Source organism: Microtus oregoni, unplaced genomic scaffold (assembly GCF_018167655.1).
Source record: "Microtus oregoni isolate MIOR12 unplaced genomic scaffold, Mior012 000037F_ref0000500, whole genome shotgun sequence".
Lineage (NCBI taxonomy): Eukaryota > Metazoa > Chordata > Mammalia > Rodentia > Cricetidae > Microtus > Microtus oregoni.
Window position 1 is genome coordinate 23,210,974 of NW_024543096.1, and position 22,122 is coordinate 23,233,095.

The window sequence follows — 22,122 nt, forward strand, 5'->3', positions numbered from 1 at the left end:
AGAGAGAACAGAAGATCCTGGGGTCTCATTGTCCCCATTTAAGGGCACGCCTCCAGTAACAGGAAGACCTCCTTCTAGGTTCCCATGTTCTACAGTTTCCACCACCTCCCAATAATGCGCAGGCTGGGGGCCAAGCCTTTAATACTTTAACTTAACTCATTGTGGGTGCTTAGATTAACATTATAGCAAGAGGCTGGAAATATCTCATGTCAAGGTTCTTACCCAATGATGCTACTGCTGTAACAAAGCATAATTTAGAGAAACAATAGAATCTGATGGAGCAAACATTGGACTTGAGAGAAATGCCGAAAGGGTCAACTATGTATGGCATTCCTCTCTTATGCCTGGTCTCAAGTTTGAAGTACAAAAGGCATTCTAGCTCACATGTGGGCATACTTGCTCACAATGCCCAGAGTCCTATATCAACAGTTATAAGAGTTAGTAAAGCTCTTCTTTACGGCGAACTGTATGTTGAATAGTTGGTGTATTGTCTTAACTAATTTTCAAGCTGTGGATCTCAAACATTATTAATCTTCTCATTTTCTAGATGAGAAATAAGAGGCAGAGGGAAGCCAGGTAAGGCATGCGGGTTCACACACTAGTGAACAGTACTGTACAGGCTGAATCCACGAAGCTCCTCTCCAGAGCTGTGTGTGTCTTCACTGTGCCATGCCCACACCCTCCAATAAAGCCACACCTCCTAATAGCGCCACACCCTGGTGACCAAGCATTCAAATCTATAAGCCTATTGGGGGGTATTATTCAAACCACATTAATACAAATTATGTGATATCTTGACACTGGCAAGGGAAAACGCCTGGTCACATACAGAAACACCAATATAATTAACGGGTTAGTTTTCATATGAAAAATCAAAGTCAGTGTGATGATATGCTCAAAGTGTTGAAAATATTTGACCACCAAGAATTTTATACCTAGCAAAACTAAGTGAGAGAAAAATAATTTCAGTCTCAAATAAGCAAGAAGTGAAAAATTTTGTTGCTTGGCCTGCCTTGTAAGAAATATTGAAGATTGTCCTTCAGGTAAAGGAAAATGATGACAGTTGGCAACAGAAAGCCACAGTGAGAGCGAAGGGCACAGAAAACGGAAGACATGTGAGCTAGAATAAAAGATTCCTTAAATATTTTCTTCTCATTTTTTCCTATTAATTTCTTTAAAATACTGTACTTTATAAAGCAAAATAATGCTGGGTATAAACACATATGCACACTACACACACACACGTACCACATACAAAAACACACTTGCTATAAAACTACAGAAGCTGTAAGACTATGTTCAAATTCCAAACATATTGCTAATATAGACATATTCTCTGGCTACAATGCAATAAAACTAGGGAAAAAAGCCAGAAAGTCTCACTACTTGGATAAAAATATTAGTTTGTCTTTAACATCTTAAGCTGCAAAAGTCTCAATGGAAGTTGAATACATAGGAAAAAGTAATTATTAAAATGCTTCACAACAAGAAATAGCTAAAGCAGAGATCAGAGGCAAATTTATAGCCTCAAAGCCTGTGTTAATGTTGAAGAAAGATATTTAATTAATCCGAGCACTTAGAATTTTAAAAAGGGAAGACTTAAGAAGACAGAAATGGAAATTAATGAAGCAGAATATTATAAAGACAGAGGAACCAAGGTACAGATTATGAGCTTTTATAGATAAAAATTAAAAATAGATGAATTACCAACCACATTAAGAAAAAAAAGTAAGTTTAGATTTACAAGTGAAAAAAACAGAACAAATCACAAATGTGGGGAAAGTTCAAAGAACAGTGTAGAACTATGTAGCTCAAGACATCACAAATAGATGTGAACACCAGAATGAACCGAGTGTCTTCTGCAGGGCAATATAACTTAGCAAAAAAAAAAAAAAAAAGGCTACTGGGTAGACAAGAATGAAGCATAGTCTTCTTGTCCCTCAGCTAGGATGCAGGGAAAGGAGAGGCTGCCCTCGGGGCTGCCTGAGACCTTGTCAGCAGAGGGCTCCAAGTGGGCACTCTGTGTACCCAGTGTCTTCCAAGACATGGCTTTACATTTTCATTAAGAAGCAGGATATTTCCCTCTGCTTGCTGAACACACTTGTGAAATACGCTCACTGGCTTCCTGTGTTCCTGCTAGGAAAGCCACCTCACCATGCTGGTTTAGCTGGGATTCTCCACTCCACCTTACTCCTGCCACAGGAGAACACAACAGATTGATTTTTTTTTTTTAAAAAAAGGAATCTGTGAAGGAATACAAACTCATCTGTATGTCTCCAGCATCCCTTTCCAATATGTCTGTCCTGTGAAAGGGTTGCTAGGCAACCAGGTAGAAAATGGCTGAAGCCCTTGTAAAGGGAAGACATATTTATAATGTCAGAAAAAAATGAATATGGCTTTCCTTACTTGAGCCTCCCTTACAAAGTGCCAGGATTTGTGGCGGAATTTATCTAGCTGGGATGATTGCAATTGACCTTGAGACCCAGAGAACAATAGGCCATAATCTGGTCCAGTAGGGTTACAACAGAAGCCACTGGGTACCGGAAGGGTATGTCCCTGGAGTCTTTTTTGCCTCTGGAAGGGGAGAAGTGGGTTCTGCTAGAGCAGCATCTCTCTCTGAGTCTGCATAGTGCGAGTTCCACGGTCCTTAGAAGCCCTTTTCAGAGCCTGCTGTTAATGCCTGCTCTTCCTAAAGAACGCTGCTTCATCTCCCCCGGCATTTGCTACAACCCGCTGATTTCAAATGGAACCTGCCCACACTGTGTTGGGCTTTGGCACGTGTGTCGTCTCTGGCGACCCGGGCTCAGATTGCTCCAAGGAACTGCACAGCCTTTCTACCTGGCGTGTAAGCCAGGGTCGGATCCTAGTGACAGGTGTTAGCATTCAGCTGCTAATTTTCCCCATTAGAGACAATGTGGCCGGATCTGATGGGCCAATCTGTTCGTCTGAGGTTTGCCCTGGTTTTCCATGTCTACGATGTATTGCTAAATTTACGGAAACAAGAAAGAAATAATAGACACGCAGTCTGCCGTTTGAAGGTTTGACTTTGCTGGGGAGGAAGATCCATAGCAGTCAGTGTCTTTTTTGTCTGTTACAAATTTATTAACAGTGAGTTGTAATTAGATGCATGGCTTTGCTTTAGAGAACAAATGGTGCTTGGTGACCCTTGGCGTCGGTCTGATCGTGGTAAAATGACCTATTTGGTTTCACCAGCTGTGACTTTGAAGGGAGCAGAATTACAGGGGAAAATACATAGCTCAAAAGATGAACACATGCTCATCTCACACTCCCCATTTCTGCTCATCCTGCACCCCAAAGTGTCTTTGGATTTACAGGCTGACATCTTGGCGATCTGAACACTCCCAAGCTTAAGTGACCGGGATGAAAGGTGACCTGGCTTCCTGTGTTCCTGTCCATGTGTCCATTAATGTGACATGAACTGCTTGTGCTGTCTCTTAGCCGAGAGGGGTCCTCAGGCTGGCGCTGAGGCCGTAAATGTGTGGTTCAGTTGAGTTGCCTGTGTTTGAAGCTGGTTACACGGTCACCAGATTTCGGTCTTTTTAAAGCCTCCATTTCCTTATCTGTAAAACTGGGGACCTGCTGGGCGGTGGTGGCGCACGCCTTTAATCCCAGCACACAGGAGGCAGAGGCTGGCAGATCTCTGTGAGTTCGACACCAACCTGGTCTACAAGAGCTAGTTCCAGGACAGGCCCCAAAGCTACAAAGAAATTCTGTCTTGGAAAAAAGTAAAACAAACAGAAAACTGGAGACCTGTTTATTTGTCATATGGGGTTTGTGTGAAGACTAGACTCTCAGCACAATGCTGACACATAGGAAGCTCTTAAGGAATGTTAGTGAATATTATCATTGTCCAGAAATAACATTAAAGTGCAAGGATAAAAATTGACAGATTATAAGGAAACCTTGGGTTTGGCTAAAAGGACCTGGAGTCACTGTCTGTCCTCATCACTCTCCCCAAATGACAACATTCACAATGACAGTGACAGGAAACAAGGCCCCAGGAGGAAAGGGTGTCCCCTTCTGTGGCCAGGATCCCTGCACTAGAGTTTTGAAGAACTTTAACTTTTAATTAATTTTCATTGACTCATTTTCCTTCCTGTGGTGAAAGAAATCTTAGAGACCAAAGGAAGGAGAGATACATAGATGGATGGATGGATGGATGGATAGATAGATAGATGATAGATGGATAGATGATAGATAGATAGATAGATAGATAGATAGATAGATAGATAGATAGATATAGAGAGACAGACAGACTAAAAGAGAGAGGGAGACAGAGACACTGAAAGACAGAGAAAGAAAGAGATACATACAGAAAGACCCAGGAACACACACACACACGCACAAAGACACACAGTGAGAAGCAGAGACTGAGAAAGAGAGAGAATATCTCTGCTGGTCCCCGAACTTTTACTTTTTTATTTCTCGCTGCCTCTAGGACAGCTTGGCCACTGAAGGTTTCTGATAGGACGCCTTCCAGAATGACCCCCTTCTAATAAGGAGCTTCCAGGATAGAAAGAGCCTTATTGAGGACATTTTATGTCCCATGACAAGATGGATTTTTAAGGCTTTTTACATGAGAGAAGAGGGGTCTCCACGATCTCTTCATTACATCTTAAACATGAAATGTCAGGACTCAGAGGGGGCTGATTCACTCTGCAGCTTGAAGCTGCCTATTGTGATCTGGAAGTTAAAATTCCTTAAATCTGATGCCGGCAACACAGCACCGCCTCTGTCTGATCTCTTCTCCACCTCATTCCCCAAGCAGGAATCAAGTTGTTCCTGCCCCTCAGCTCAGGGCTCCCCAGTCTACGGACTCAGCATTTCACTGCTATGGGGCAGATGCAAAGTTCTGTCAGCAGAGGGCATTGGAAGGCCACTGCAAGAGAAAAGGCCACTGGTCTCATTTTTCCCTTGATGCTGTTTCCTTTGGATCCCTGTGACATTTGAACACCCTGTGGCACTCACTTCCAAAAATTCCACTGCCTGGGGAGTCTCAAGATACTCTGTCAGGCAGGCAGTCTCTTCTGCTCGCCAGCCTTGTGTGCTCTAAAGAGAGGGGTCTATTACCAAGGGCCACCGTCACCTCCTTCCCCATGGGGTCTGAATCTGAGCTGGGGTGTGCATGAGTGCTCTGAACAATTGCTAGGGGCAGCAGCTTCTACCAGCATCTATTCAGTTTGTATTTTTCAGAGGTCTTGTTATTCTTGTGCATTTAATCCTATTCCACCAACATCTCTTTGTTCAAACTACTGGCATGCCTTCTGACTTTTGAGTGAACCCAAACCAATAGATACAAGGGGCTCTTGGAGTAGTGTCTGTTCATGGCTAAGTCTGAGGAGTAATGGATGGGCAGAGAACCCCGCACCTTGATTAGTCTCAGTGTAGCAAGCTCAGTGGCCTGGGCTCTGCAGCAAAGGCTGACTGTAGTGTTCCAGCTAGCTCCATGGCTGTCCAACTCTGCCTTGCAATCTGAGAAAGCCCCTCTAAGCTAAGCTGCCTCCTCAAAGATCATTTCCATCGGTGGCAACAGCAGGGAGTGAGAGACTACTGGCTGACTGCTTCATTTTGTTCCACAGTTGATTCTCAGTCCAGGTAAGGGTTGTCCCTGCCTCAGTGATTTTCCCGACTTAAATGCCTTCCCGCCAGAGAAAGCCACCAATACCCCACGAAATCACAGCGTGTTGAGCCCTGGATTTGCCTGACTTCTTCCTTTCCTGTATCACTGGGCTTTCATCTTACTGCATGTGAAGTTAATTTTTCACAAGACACTAATCTAACCAGGGAGTGATGGTTATCTCCAGAATGCTTGGATGTGACAGAGCAATTCACCATCATAGTGCATGACCACAGGAGCCCACATAAACAGTTAAGAATTTCATTATAAGGAAATATGCAGAGAACATGGTTTGGACCATACTTCTTTAAAGTCATGAACGTGTGTGTGTGTGTGTGTGTGTGTGTGTGTGTGTGTGCATATGTGTGATCATGTGTATGGTCACAGGTTGGTAACGTTCAGTTTCTTCCTCAATTACTTCTACCTCATGTTTTTGAGGCAGTTCTTCCAGTTTAACTGCAACTCACCAGTTAAGATTGACTGACTGGTCAGTGAGTTCTAGGGATCTGCCAGTCTCCAACCCCTGGAGCACTGAGGGTATAAATGTGCTACTGTTTCTGGCCCTCATAAGAATGGGAATCTGAATTCAGGTCACATGCTTGAGTGGCAGGCACTTTATTGAGACTGTGCCATCTTCTCAGCTCCAAAGTGATGAATTCTTAAAGAACTGCGGATTCTTAAGATGTGCGTGGAGGGCTGGCATGGTAGCTCAGTGGCGCTCTTGCCTTGTTGCCAAGCCTCATGACCGAGTTGGATCCCTGAAGGCTATGTGGTGGTAGAGATGGTAGAGAAACACTGAGTTCTGCAGGCCATCTTCTGAGCTCCACACAAGTGTCTTTGTGTGTGTTTGCTCTTGCAAACACACACAAACACACAACATATCAGCACACATCACACACATCAACGCAAACACACACAAACACACACTACACATACATCAGCACACACATCACAAACATAAACACACACATCACATACATACACAAACACACATCACACAATTACACACATCACTCAGTTTCACACATCACACACAAACACATATCACACACACATAAACACACATCACACACATACACACAAACACACATCTCACACACACATAAACACACATACAAACATGCATCACACATACATATAAACACATAAACAAACACAATACATGTGCATAAACACATACACAAACACACCCCTAATTTTAATAATTAAATTAAATAAAAACCATGTGTGGAAAGAGCAGGCTTTTGGTTCTCAGTCTGTGTGAAGACAGCGTAGGAGAAAGGTCCTTAGCCAGCCCTGGGGCAAGGTCTAGTTCTCCATCACACTGGAAAGTAACAGTTGGGTATGATGGTGTTGCTGAGTTCTTGTTGAAGGAGGAAATTAGGAAACAGATGCCAGCAAATGACCACTGATTCAGACAGAAAGCCACACATCAGCCTGCCCCTCTGTCCTGTCTATGGACACGGCATTACCTTCTACCTCAACTTGGCTTGCATGGTGCATGCGTGGCCGCACTGCGTATGTGTCTCTTGTATGCTGTGTAAACAGAGTGTAGAGGTGGTGGAGAGAATGAGAGATGAGGTCAGGTGTTTTCCAGAGGATGAGAAATGTCACCTGTGGCTTTTGTGAGTTGAAATGTTGGGGTAGTTAGTGGTCAAGGATTACTAAAGTCCGACGACCCTCTCTCACCCCATGTCCTTGCCCCTCACCCTCACTCTCCAGCATAGACCTGGGGTAATATTAACCTCTAGAAGCTTGAGATTTTGAGATGGCTTGAAGCTGAAGCTGACTCACGCGGGGCTCAGAGCTAGAGGAAGGGAAGTCTGTATCACTTCCTGGCTGTAAGTGAAGGATTCATTGTGAACCATGCACATTGATGGAGAAGCTTTACATTTTAATGGTTATAGCCTAGCGTTGCAGATGGCATTGCTTAAGGAACAGGGTGAATATATTATTAAAACTAAACGCCAGATGTGATGGCTCACTTCAGTCTCAATCCCAGCATTCAGGAGGTGGTGGAAGGAAGACCAAAAGCCCAAGGTCATCCTTGGCTACATAGGAACTTGAGGGCAGCCTGGGCTACATGAGAACCTGTGAAGGTAATAACAATTAGACTCAGAGCAGCACAGAGGCCCATGCCCGAAGTCCCAGCACTTAGAAGATTGACTATGAGTTCCAGGCAACATAGCAAGATCTGGTGTCAACTCCCATCTTCTCCCTGGCAAAAGAGAGAAAAGTAAAAGAACAAACACACTTGAAACGTAAATGCATGCTCTTGTTTTTCTCTGCATGGGCTTTCTCAGTTCCAGCGGTTATTGGGGGCAAAACTGTCATAGCTGTTAACTGTAAAACTTGCATCTCCTTAGGCAGTGGTGGCCTGCAGGTGATAGGCTCTGGTGCCATTTGTCTCTGCTTCCTTCCGAATGCCTTCCCACCTAGAATCCTTGCAAATGTCTTCCTCCCCTGCTTTTCTCAACAGAAGAGGAGTGTTGGTTGAGAGTCTGAGAGCTGCAGTGTGTAGCCCCAGGCATCTTTTCCAGGAGCAATCACTCACTCTTGAAGAGGGTGTAGTTTACTGTGAGATGTCTTCAACTGTTTTTTTTTTTTAAATTGTAACTTATTCTCCTTTGGCATAATTACAACACATGTAGGTTCCGAATAGACCTTGGCGTGTGCCATGTGTGTTGGTGTGTGGAGAATGTTGTAGTAGGGTTCAAACCCTGATCCTAGTGGCTTTGAGCGACTGGAGGTTGCCATTCCCAGCTGTTCCAGAGGTCCGTGGTTCCTCTGCTCACTGAGGACACCAGGCAGCCAATGCCAGCTCTCTTAGTGTTTAAGCTTTTTCGAAGGATGGAAGTGTTTCCTACTGAGAACTGTTTGCCACCAAGGAAACCTTTATTTTAAAAATGATTTTGTGTGTGTGCATGTGTGTGTGTGTGCCACAGCTCATGTGTGAAGATCAGAGGACAGCTTTATGAAGTTGGTTCTCTCCTTCTTACCTTTACGTGGGTTCTAAGGATCGAGCTTAGGTCATCAGGTTTGCACAGCTAGCGCCTTTACCCGCTAGGCCATCTTGTCAGCCCCAAAGAAACACTTAAAAGTTAGAGATCACAGGTGACATGTAGCATTGTAAGCTACTTCTGCTGTCTGATTTTTGCTATTGTTGTTGTTTATTTGTTTCTTTGTTTTTACTCTTTTTCTCTTTAGGGGCCTGCCACCCAGAGACTTATTCTTACTTATAAACGCCCAGCCTTAGCTTGGCTTGTTTCTAGCCCTCTTTTCTTGACTTAAACGATCCCATCTACCTTTTGCCTCTGGGCTTTGCCCTTTCTCTACTCTAGAGCTGTCTTTCCTTCTTACTCTGTGGCTGGTTGTGTGGCTAGGTGGCTGTCCCTGGCATCCTCTTCTCCTTTCCTCGCTCCTTACTCTTCCTGCTTTGAGCCTGGATTTCTCCTCCTATTTACTCTCTCTACCTGGCAACTCCGCCTATTTCTCTCTCCTGCCTAGCTCCAGGCTGTTCAGCTCTTTATTAGACCAATGAGGTGTTTTAGGCAGGCAAAGTAACACAGCTTCACAGAGCTAAACAAATGCAACACAGAAGAATGCAGCACATCTTTGCATCTTTAAACCAATACTTCACGGCAAAAACGAATGTAACATATCTTAGCATTCCGCAAAAACTGTCTCTCTTACAGCTAGAAAAGTAGAAACAATCTTTGCATATACCCAACAAGTGAATGGCTAAATGCATCAATGATATGCCAACATGGTAGAGTGTTATTTAGGTATGGCATTGACATGAGATGATTTTCAACTTGTATTCCAGGATGGAAAAACATAAGAGCCAGGACATTTACAGGTAGCAATTTCTACTGCCCAAAACTACAAATATGAAAATTAATATATCATAAGCCTATATTGTACTTACATGCTTACAGCACAAAAATAAGTACATATATATTAAGAACAAGTGTAATAATGTATATAAAATATCTGAATGAGGAACACTCAGAATACTGCTATTGAGAGGAGACTGGTTTAGATACTGGAATGGGGAATCTTGTTTTCTACTCTATTATTCCTGTATTGGGGATTATTCTTTATATAGTGAAATGGAATCATGTAATACAAATAAATGTAAACATTTATTTTTGAAATAATTAGGTTTTAGTGCATAAGATGTAATTTAGGGCAATAAGCCACTCTGGCTAGGATCGAGTGTGATACTGAGGGTCCAGATACAGACACGTGCCTAACTATTTAACTCCATTAATAGACTCTACTAATTGCAATCAGAACGGCAGCTCCATGGCTGTAGTTAAGACTCTCCCAACAGTTTGATTGCACTCACATGTCTTATTTTATTGCTTTTATGGGTAAATAAGAAGAATCCCTTCTGAACACACCCCTAATGCTAACTACAGCTAGGGACCATACTTCATTTTTTTTTATCTCCTTCCCCTTGTCCACGCTCCTTCCCTAGCATCCTCCTCCTTTGCGACTGCTGTATGGACCCTCTGCTCAGGACCTGCCTCAAAATTCACAGCCCCCAGGAGACCCAGCTTAATGAACCTGGCCCTGTAGGGAGACCTCTCATCACACCCTCGCTGAATGTGTTCCCTGTGTTTGATGACTTCATTTTGTTCCTTTCGTGAGGGTTGCTTGTTAATTGATTTCTGGCATTTTTTTGCATACGTGTTCACCTAATTCATCTCCCAAAGTCATAGACTCTCCATGAATAGAAAACAGTGGAGTAGGTAGAGGCTGAAGAAAAAAATGTCATAAAACCCTATTCTTCTACTTTTTCTAGATATTTTTGAGGGAGAAAAAGGGTTATGTTTTTCAGGTTTTTTGTTTGTTTGTTTGTTTGTTTTCGAGTGGGAGAGAGAAACCTATGAGGAATTAGGCAGACAAGGCATGATCAAAGTATAATGTATAAATAATTATCAATAAAAAACAGCCCAATTAAAAAGTGAGGCATGGAAGTAAAAGACAGGGTCTCACTGCGTAGACAAGGCTGGTCTCAAACTCCACATCCTAAGTTCTAGGATTATGAAAATGCACCACCATCCCAGCTGACATGTTTTTGGAGCTGAATTTTCCTCACTTCTAATTTTGTAGGATTTGGGGACTGGTAAGGTGACCTGCAAAGTGAGGCATTCAGCTGGAGCCTTGGAGACCGAGAATTTAATATGGTACCTATTGATCTTCATCTTCTGTCTCCAGACCCACACAGCACAATGTGCTGACATCAACTTTGTCTACAATGGGGCTTCAGTCATTGTTTGTTTATAATTGTTGAATACCAATTGTCAATTGATTGGGTGTAAAGCCATGGTGGAGACAAATCTCAAGGTATGTCTTTGAGGAATTATCTTACCCAAGTAAACTGGAGTAGGAAGACATATTCCATCCTGCCACTGCCACCACCACCACCAAATGTGGGCAGCGTCATTCCCTAGGCTGGTGTCTTGGACAGAACGGAGGAAGCAAGCAGAGCACCAGAACCATAATTTTCTGCTTCCTGATTGGATACACCCTGAGGCTACCTGCTACTCATTCCTGCCACCACAATTTCCCTGCCACAATGGACTGTCCCTCAAACTGTAAGCCCCAATAAACCCTTACCTCCTTAAGCTGCATTTGTCAGGTGCTTTGCTGAAGCAGCAATACAAGTGACAAACCAGTGTATTCAAGTATGTGGGGATATGTGGGCTTCAAAAGTAAAGACTGAGGAAAAAAAACATTATCAAGTTCAATTCATCATCATTCTTTCACTCAATTTCACACTGCTTACTGTGAAAAACTTACCTGGAATCAACTTTCACCCAAGAGGGCTATTCCAGGCTTTTCTACACATTGTACCACTTTAGGGGCCAAGGCGTATTTATTCCTGAAACTATTTCTTACTTACAACGTATGTGTATTTATTCATGCAATCACTTATTCATCCACAACTTATAGACTCACAGGTAGGAAGAGACAACTCAGTGGTCTGCTCTTCTAGAGGACCTGGGCCCAATTCCCGGCACCCACACTGTGCTTCACAAATGGCTGTAGCTCTAGTCCTGAGGGATCTGATTCCCTCTTCTAGTCTCCGAGGCACCAGCACACATGCGATGCACAGACATACAGGCAGGCAGAGCACCCATAAACAAAAACAAATAAATTAGGGTTTAAAAACACTGTAGAATGGTGAGGGAGGTCCTTCTGTCTTGGTGTTGCTTTTATTGGTCAATGAATGAAGAGCTGCTTTGAGCCTATGACAGGGAAGAACAGAACTAGGCAGGGAAAGCTAAACTGTATGCTGGGAGAAAGAACGGGGAGTTAGAAAGAAGCCATAGATGCTGGGAACTTTACCCGGTAAACCACAGCCACATGGCAATATACAGATTAAGAGAAATGGGTTAAATTAATATAAGAGTTAGCCAATAAGAAGCTAGAGCTAAGTGTTCCCAGCAGGGATTTAATGAATACAGTTTCCGTGTGGTTATTTTGGTCCTGGGTGGCCAGGATGAACAAGCGGCCTCCACCTACAGTAGAGTGTTGTTGTTTAAGCATGATAGATAGGCATGAATAACATACAGGAGCTCACCAGGTGGACAAATTGGGGAAGTTCATCATGTGCTATGGTCCTGAGGCGGTAAAGAAGGGACCCTGTTGGGAGATATAGGTTCTGAGAGGAAGATATGATTTGGAATGGGACTGGGAAGATAGGAAAGATATTATGTAATGGAGTTGAGACTTGGCAGTGAGGATCTGCAAAGAAATTTGAGCAGGGACACAAGGTCAAATGTGTATGTTATGAGGAAATTTTAGCCACTGGATACTGGTTGGACTGCAGAGAACAAAATGGAGGGAAAGAGAAAAACACAGAGGTGTCTGGGGAACTATGGGACGAGATGATGAATGGTCGTTTTGGAATGTGAAGGAGGGATTCAGAAGTAGAATAGAGAGGACACGGTGCTTGATTGATGTATTAGGTCTCTTTATTGCCTTAGCAAATTACCCTGAACTTCGTGGCTTAAAACAATGCGAATTTATTATCTCATGGTGGCCTGGAAATCTGATGTGACGCCAGGGGCTAAGACCAAGCATTCGGCAGGGCAGTATTCTTTCCTAAGGCTTGGGAGAGAATTCGCTTTCTCACTCGTTCAGGTTACAGGCATAATTCAGTCCCACACGTCTAGAACTGAAGGGTCCTCTTCTTTTCTGAGTAACAGCTTGGGCTTAGCCCCACCTTATAGAGGCTGCCTGCTTTCCTGATTCCACAGCCCACCCAATCCATCTACAAAGGCCGCGGGAATGAGCTATGTTTCTTTCACACCCTCTCTACCTCCTGTTTCACGTGCATGTGTTTATGTGTGTGAAGGCGTCTGTGTGTGTGTGTGTGTGTGTGTGTGTGTGTGTGTGTGCAGGAGTACATATGTGAGCATGCAGCAAGAGGTCAGAGGTCAACCTCCTGTGCTTTAGTGCTGTCTGTGGCCATGGCTCTATCTTTTTAGGAGTTCCGTTTTAGGGTCAAACCTCCAGGCACCGAGGCAGGCAAATTCCAGACTGTTGTTTTCCTCCAGATTGATCTTCTTCTTACATTACATTGAAGTGCCTATAAATTTTACCCAAAGGAGAGCTGGTTGTTCTGCATGGCCTGCTAACCACCGTATTCATACACCAGCAGGTCCCAGCACATAGGATGCACAAGGGGGAAGACGAAGGGTAACATGTCTCTTCTTTTTGGAAACACCATAGAACAATTTGACTTGTACATCACTGGTCAGAATTCAGTCATGCAGTTGCACTCAGTACCAAGATGCCCAGGAAGCTGCAGTCTTTGTTATGGTAACGATGTCATAATAAAGACCGTGCCCTATGAAATGGGAGGAAAGTCGATACTAAGAGATGTATTGCAATCACGTTATCTGAAACATTTTTTTAAATCTCTAGCTGGTCTTACAGCTTTCCATTCCTCTGTCCCTTGAAGCTGAGCAGTCGTCCGCTTTGGGAAGCAGTTAGTACTCAAGCAGAAATGGACACTAGATACAGTGGGCTTAAAATGTACAGTCCATGACGAGGGTGTGTGGAAATGTTCTTTGGTTTACTGAACTCAGTTTGCTCACCAGCCCCCATTTCCACTAATGGCTCACTATTTTCTGAGACAAGGTCTTTCACTGAACCTGAGGTCACTATTTGAGCTAGGCTTACTGCTCAGTGAGCTCCCAGGATGTGCCTGGCTCCACCCCCCTCCCTTCGAATGCTGGGGCTACAGGCATGCATAGCCATGCCTCCCTTCTCTGTGTGTTGCAAGGGATTCAAATGCAGGTCCTCTTGCTTGCATAGCAAGCATCCTTGCCCACTGAGCCAGCCCCACAGGCCCACTTCTGTTTTATAGATGAATCTCTTTGAGGAGCTTTTAGATAAATCCAAGTCTCCTTTGCTGCTTTCTCACCAGGGGGTGGTCTAGCGAACAGCTCACCTAAGAACTTTCCTGTTGGGCTCTGTTCTCATGGACCGCCTGTGATCAGGCATGGAATATGTCTGCCTCCCTTTGGGAGCCTCTTAGAAGCCTGGGCACGGTTCTGAGGCTTTCGGTTTCTCCTCTGCCTATTGCAGAGGTTGGCACATAGGAAACAGTTAAAATGTGAGTGATAGAATCACGAGCCTGCTTTAGACGCATCATACAATTAATTCAAATGGCACCATAATGATCTGAAAACCCTGCATAATTAAAAGTCTATTTCTCTATGGCCCCCTGACATTCTGCTTATAGCTTTCTTACAGCACCCATAATCCTCTGCTCTCAGATACAATGGTTTGTGTGTTTGTCTGGCTGCTTATTAGAGCATCTGTCTGTTCTTGAAGAATGCCCCTGCTCTTTGTGCCTCTCGCTAGTGCTGAGGTCAGGGGATAGTCCCCTTCAATCTAGAAAAATGAGTGGCCACAGGAGGAGGGGCTTTGAGTTTCCGCAGGTGAATGATTCCCACCTGGGAGGGAGCAGAGCTGTTCCCCCCCCCCCACCCTCAGCTGCTTAGAAGGGCGTCAACAAATCCCAACTGATACCTTGCCCTTTACCGAATCTCAGCTTATCCTAATGAAAACCATTGCTTTTGTTTTTCAGAAATCCTCCCCCCACTTTGCTGCACCCAGAAGAATGGTGTGAGGAATTTAACCACTTCATTTCACAGTGAGTACTTCCTCCTCTGGGAGCTGCGTGCACAGCAAGGTCTTGACCCACGATTCCCAAAACCACGCTGTGGAATGTGCTCAGTCTAGCTGGGCCTGATGGCATGTTCTAGCCCAGAGTGGCCCTAGTAAATACCTTAAGGAGTTCCCACAGAATCTGAAGAGTATAAGGAATTCTGCTGATTCAACTGTTGTCAGTCCTGATGATCACATGTATCTGCAAACCTATTCTGTGGAAGATGAACGCCTGTAACTGGAGTCTATTCTGGGAGTGGAGAGACACAGATCTTTACAGCTTTGGTGGATGGGTCGTTGGGCTTTGTTCTGGGATTTTCGACCCAGGACTCAGCTTTCAGTTTCCAAGATGATGGGGAGCAAAGTAGTATCTTTGGCCTAAGGCATCAAGATGAGGTATCCTAGTCAATACAGAAGGTCTGGAGAGCTAGAGGAAAACCTCATAGAATAGTGTGAGGCTCCTGATGGGAAGTATGCCCCCAGGCCAGACTTCCTGAGACTAAGAGAATAGAACACAGAGAGATCAAAGACTGTCTCAGTGCTGAGATCATGAGTTTGGGGCCTGGGCCTGGAAGAGGACCACATTGGTACCAAGTGCGTGGGAGATGTTCATCTTCCCAAAGATGAAGTGAAGGCTCAGTAGTAATCGAGTGAGAACCCATCATTAGAAGCCACTAGCAGGGGCTAGATCTGGGAAGAGATGCCTCAACACCTGGGATTCCAAACAAGAGCTTCGGAGACTATGGCAGGAGAAAGTAACCGGCCAACGGTGCCAATAAATAGGGGAAGAAGACCCAATGTTTTCTCATTTATGCCTATGTGCAGTCTTATCTTCCACAAAGAGTCATGGTAACAAAACAGACAGGATCATCCTCCTTAATATTTGTCTAGATTTACAGTCTTCACCCACAATCCCTGAATCCAAAGAGCCCTGAAAAGAGAAGCTATTCTGTAGTTGAGCCATCCAGCCGCAAACCGTGACCTTACGTGAACTGACGTGGGGGCAGCGGGTGCCCTGAACTGATGAGGGACTGTTTATAGTTACCGTCTTTCTTAGTGTGAATATTCATGTGTTTCAGTGCAGATATACTCCTGTTTGATGAGCGTGCCCTATCCCAGATCATTCTGCCTTGTTACATAATGTGCAGTGAACGAGCCAGCGTAGCTGTCTAAAATTTGGTCAGATTTAGAATGCTAAACATGTTTGACCCCAAGGGAGTTTGTATGAGAACTTGAGTTTGTATTTCATTTCCATTTCAAATGCAACAGAGCTTGGGGTCCTGAAAATTGTTTGTTCATCTAATCCCTCCTGGACCTGCTCCATATCCCTCAGAACAGAAGGACGGGGCGGGGGACGACTCAGAGAACATTACCAAGAGATATATATGTTGTTGGAAGGTGACTGGGAGGGAAAACTCAGAGGTAGTGTTGGAGGGTGAGGTACAGGGCCAATGCTGGGGGGGAGGCATACCCTTGCTCCTCAGCCCAGCTTCATCATTTTTGCCCTAACTACAGAATGTATGGGGCCTGTCACAAGTCAGAGTGACTAGGGCTACCAACACTTGCTAGGTGGGAGGTGAGAAAGGACCACTTCCTGAAAGCTGGTAACCCCAGGAGGTGGTGGAGGGAACTGAAGAGCCAAAGACACTCTAGTGGCTTGCGACCACATTTTGGAGCACCACACACACAGAAAAATCTCTCTGGATCCAAGGAATTCCCCTTTCACTCCATTGCTGCACAAATAACCTTGATCAACCTTCTCTGAAGTTGGCCTAGAAAACTCCATTAGGTATTCACAGATACACCTTCCCATCCCACCGTGCCGCAAAGATGTGATTGGACTCACAAGTTCTGCTTAAGTGTGTTTTTCTCAAGAGTATGGTGGTATTCTTAAATCAACACAGTGCTGCTTCTGTGGATTTAAGGACAAGGTAGACAACCCATGGCAAATAAAATCTTCTAGGGTCACGCTCCCTGGAAAAACACAGAAAGCAATGTCTTTGAGAACACATGTTGTCCGGAGTGTCAGAGTGGAGAAAGCAAAGCGAGCACAAATAAGCGAGCGAGCGAGAAGAGTGAATCCATTGTCTCTCTGCTCTGGCTTGTAGATAGGACGTGACGACCTGATTCAAGCTCCCGCTGCCCTGAATTTCCCATAATGATGGACAATCTCGGGAATTGTTAGCTAAAATTGAAATCACCTGGCGCAAGAGCGAAGGAAACACGGAACAAACCCATTTAGGAGTTTATTAGAGGGTGTGTGTAAAGGCCTGGGGAGGTCAGTGTGCGCACGTGCGCAGAGAGAGGAGAGAGAGAGAGAGAGAGGAGAGAGAGAGAGAGAGAGAGAGAGAGAGAGAGAGCTGGTGTGACCAGCTTTTAAAAACTGCATAGCACATGCACACAGAGGGTTGACGTGACTACGTCATATGCAAATGATGGGGGGGCTCACGCATGTGCGTGCAGAAGGGCTTAGCTGAGCCATTTGTGGTTGATGCAACTGCATGTGGGTCACGAGGGGCCCTTTAACATCCCGAGGCCCTTAGACACTTCTGCCTGAGGGCTTGTCTGCACATGCATGGCCTAGAACCCTGAAGTGTCAGCTTTCTTGTGGCTGAAATCATAACAAAAATAAGCCCCTTATCTCCTATATTGCTTAGCAGCAATATAACAGCTAGAAACCTGTCTGCTATATCCAAATCCTGTCGTCCCCTCCCCCCCCCCAGGATTTCGCCTATCTCAGGCTGCCCTCAAACTTGATGGATAGCTAGCGTTGGCCTTGAATTTCTGATCCTTCTGCCTCTACTTACTGAGTGCTGGGATTACTGGCATTGACTACCATGCCTGGTTTATATAAGTACAGGATATGCTAGGCAAGTACTCTTCCGACTGTGCTTCGTCCGTAGTTCCGCCCTTCGAGTTTCTAGATGGGAACAACTGCTCCAGCCTGCCATTACTCAGTTCCCAAATATACCATGACCAAATGTGATCTCATTAGACTTATTCAAATCTGCAGTTAACTGTAAACAATGACACACTTTGCATCCGAAATGTCTATTTAGAGAGCTTTGGTTTGCTTTTATACTTAATGTCTCATACTGAGAAAAATGAGAGGGGAATTAACACCTTCCAACCATAAAGGGTTTCATCGTTGGAGGTACTAGTTGGGAAAGACACTGAGAGTTGTAGTGAAATTGTTTTAAAGCGGAATCATTCAGAAAATAGATTCAGTTCCCTTTATAGAACAAGCCACAAGTTTATTCTATGAAAGTAAACTGCCTAGATTTTCTCTAAAAACAAGCAAGACTAGAAATATCTTCTTTAAAAATGTTGTGGTTTTTATTATGTGTGTACACTTTGCACACGAGTGCAGGTGCCATTGGAGGCCAGAAGGGGGCATCAGATCCTCTGGAGCCAGAGCAACAGGGAGTTGTGAGCTGCCAGATGTATGTGCTGATAGCTAAACTCTGGTCGTCTGCAAGAGCTGTGTGCATTTTTATCCTGACTAGGAACACCTCTTGTTGTTGTTTTGTGTTGTTGTTGCTGTTGTTTTCTGAGATAAGGCTTTTTTGTGTAGCCTTGGTTGTCCTGGACCTCACTCTGTGCATACTAGGCTAGCCTTGAACTCAGATCTGTTTGCCTCTGCCTCCTGAGTGCTGGGATTAAGGGCATGCACCACCACTGCCTGACTTAACTTTCTTCTTCTTCTTTCTCTTCCTCTTCCTCCTCTTCCTACTCCTCCTCTTCTTCTTCTTCTTCTTCTTCTTCTTCTTCTTCTTCTTCTTCTTTCTCCCTCTCCTTTCCTCCCCCCCCCCAGAGGTTTGTTTATTTTATGTATATGGATATTTGTCTTCACATCAGAAGAGGGTATCTGATTCCATAGAACTACAGTTGTGAGCCAACATACAGGTCCTCGGAGTTGAACTCAGGATTTATGGGAAAGCAGCCAGTGCTCTTAACTGATGAGCCACAGCTTTAACACCTATTGATTCCCTATTGCCTCTGAACCAAAGTGGGTTCATCACTGAGGATCTTAATGTGTTAGTTACTTTTCCCATTGCTGTAATAAATAATAGGTTTTCTGTATCTCTATGACGGGTTTCTCCATCGACTCAATAAGCCAGGTCAAGGCAAATTTAAAAAGCAAAAGAACAGGTATATTTGAACAAAGCAACTCCTGGGTGAGTCCTCCAGTCCCAGAGCTGGGACAGAGAAGTCACACACCCAAACTAAAGCAGGGAGCTTGTATGTCCTGTCAGTGAGGAGTGATGATGTGCCCGCCGCCACAAGCTGGGTTTGTGACCAAGTATTGAAAGACTCTAAATGCATTTGTAAGCCCCCTTAACCCTAAGATATTTTCTAAAACCTTACACTCACTCTCTCTTGGAAACGGGACAGTCGCCCCCACACACATATGCTGGACTGCTTATCCTCCTGTGTCCTTGTGAATAATCTTCAAACATAACTCCATTCTGGGAATTGAGGCAAATATAACCCACAGATGTTGACTCAGTTCCTGATGTGTTGATTTAGTCACTGGAACACGGTCAGGAAGGCCCAGAGATGCTCCCCTTATCTACCAGATCGCACCGCTATTCTGTCCTGGAATAGACCAATCACTGCTAGTAACCCAGGGCCCAGTTCCTCTGGCCAGGCCCCACCTTCAAAAAGGCTCCACACACCCATGGCCCAGTTTCTCCAGCTGAGCACCACCTTCAAAAGGTTCCACAACTTCCAAAAAAATGCCATTGGCTGCAGACAAAGCATTCAGAACACAGGAAACTGTGGGACGCACTTTATATGTAAACCACGAGCATCTTTGGTACTGGGTGACACACCACTGATTGCCACAGGATCCGGCTGCTTCCTAGAGCGGAGTAGGCGGGCGGAAATGCTGAGATACGGGTTAGTGTCTTTCAGGCTTGTTTCCAGCCTCCTTCTTCGGAGACAGCAGAGAGGAAAAAGAAAAAAAAAAAATTAAGGACCTAAAAGCCTAAAATCCTATTAGCAAACCTGTCAGGGAGTTAAAAAGAGAAAAAAAGGAAGCCCCCACCCCCCTGGTTGGTTCTGGACCTTGGTTGTTAGTGATAATTGACTCATTCATATGAGTTAGTTACGCATTTGTCAGACCCTGCTCCCTGACGGCTTAGTTAAGATAAATTAAACATGGTGCGCACAGAAATTCTGCACTGCACACGGAAGGACCCTGCCTGGTTTTTTTTTTCTTTTTGTCACCGCTATAATATGTGGCTGTCTCCCACCCACCCCCCCCCACACACCCCATGGCTAAAGCTATTTGCATAACAAGTTTATCTGGTTCAAGTACCTGCCAGACTTCTACTGGGTTAAGAGGCTCCCTGCAGAAATAGCCTTTTGATAAGATAACAATAATTTTCATTTGCTAACTTCACCTTGGTCTCCAGGGATACCTCCCCCCCCCCCAACTTTGAGTTCAACCTAATTTAAGGCCTTTGGACTGAGTAGCCGAAAGGCCTTTGCGAACCACACTCTTTCATTTTGTCTCTCGAACTTGGGAGGCTTTTGTTAGGAGTTAGTTTCAGGACATCAGTGGGTCTGAACTGGTTAGTGAGATTGCAAGGGGCAAATCCACCAAGAGTATCCTGGCTGCTTGTTCCAGTGATGATGTTATGTGATTACCTTCCTGCCCCCCCCCACCCAAACCGCTCTTTCGGGGTGGCTGCTCTGGCAGTGTAGGGAAGAAGAAGTAAGGCCAACACTCTCCTGACAAATGTCTTTAATGTAAAGGTCAGGTGACTTTCAGAAATGAAGATCTAAAGCCCAGGGAACCTGGGTGTTCTTGGTTTCATGAAGAATGTAAAAGTACAGCTAAGCAAAGTGTGTGTGTGTGTGGGGGGGGGGGTGTCGGCCTAGTGATTGGGGGACTCAGCAAGGTCTATCTGACCACAGCATCTCCTTAACCTCGCCTTACAGCCTTCCTCTTTCCAGGTGTAGTGCAGGGCACCTATTTGAGGGTTTTTAAATCGGGAAACACAGAAGGGTCCTCCTCAACTTCTAAACACTTCCTGTCTGGGGGAGTGTCAATGGCTAACAAGCAAGACTGTCTCTCTCCTTGACCAGGCACTGTGTCTGAGCCCTGCCAGCCAGCCACCAAATACTGGGGCATTTCTCCAGTCGCCTCCAGATGACACTCAAATAGGTAGAAGCAGCTGCCCCGAATATTGTTAGAATGTTCCTGCCGACCTGGGGAAAGGGCGTTTAAACTTCTTTAACCTTTAAAGACAGTGACCCAGATTGACAGCCCTTGCCTCCTCTGCAGGTCTGCCTGTTGACTGACTGTTTTACTGAATTTCTCTCAAGCCAACCGTTCTCAGCTCTTGTCTTTCTCCACTCTGTATTTCAAACCGCTTGGTTCTACCTGGCTTTATAACATCAACAAACTTGGCACAATAATATATAGCCTCACCTAGCTAGTAACTTATTACAGTCCACAGAATTCTCAGGTTTTTTTCATCCTGGTGGAACCCCGGGAACCGTACAAATGGTTAACTCCTCCAGGAGCCGAGCGAGCCCACTGTAACCTTTATTTACATCTCTTCACACGTTGGTAATTTTAATTAAAATGAGCAGCAGTATCTCCAGTGGCACGCTCACCATTTTGGATTTATTTAGCCAATGATTAGCAATTGTGGCTTCTTGAATTAATTAGCATCTCTTGAGCTACAGGGAATTAGTGGATTAGTAAAAAAACCTCATGGAAAAGGTTGGACTACTCTAAATTAAAACCTAATAAACTCTCCTTTGCCCTCTTTACGGGTATTGATCCGTAGACTTTTAAATGAAACTTGACTCTTTCCTGATTTTGAAAAATTGGGATTTTCCCCTCCTCCGTGAGAAGAATAAAGTTATGGGTTTCAAGCTTACACTTTGAAGAAGTATCTAATTTAGATGATGTGATGGGTATTGTAACTTTCTGGAAGTTTCATATCATTATTGCTGTGACTGTATCATATGGCCGTACCTGATTGCAAAGGAAGATAAGGAATAGTCACTGGGTGGGGCAGCAATGGGTCCAGATCATGACCACTGTCCCTGAATAAAGAGAATAACTCACAAAGAGACAGCCATTCCTGCCTAGCCACTGGATAGGGAGGTGCGTGATTCCAGAGAGCCAGACAACAACCAACAAATGTTAGGGCTCAGGATTCTCACTAGCAGCTGCTGAGAGTTTGGAAGGCGATTGGGTGGGATCCACCAGGCCACGTAACAGAAGAGAGTCTGGAGTTGAGGAGAGGTTGTTGACGTAATCTCAC

The 22,122-nt window shown here is 44.6% G+C and overlaps 1 protein-coding gene across 1 annotated transcript in view; it reads left to right on the forward strand.

Annotated features, from left to right (window-relative positions):
* Myo3b (myosin IIIB) overlaps nt 1-22,122 on the forward strand; it is a 288,989-nt gene that overhangs the window by 72,416 nt on the left and 194,451 nt on the right. The window contains exon 7 of the mRNA XM_041631591.1: nt 14,754-14,819. Coding sequence (XP_041487525.1) covers nt 14,754-14,819 — 66 coding nt within the window. The remainder of the gene's footprint in view (nt 1-14,753; nt 14,820-22,122) is intronic.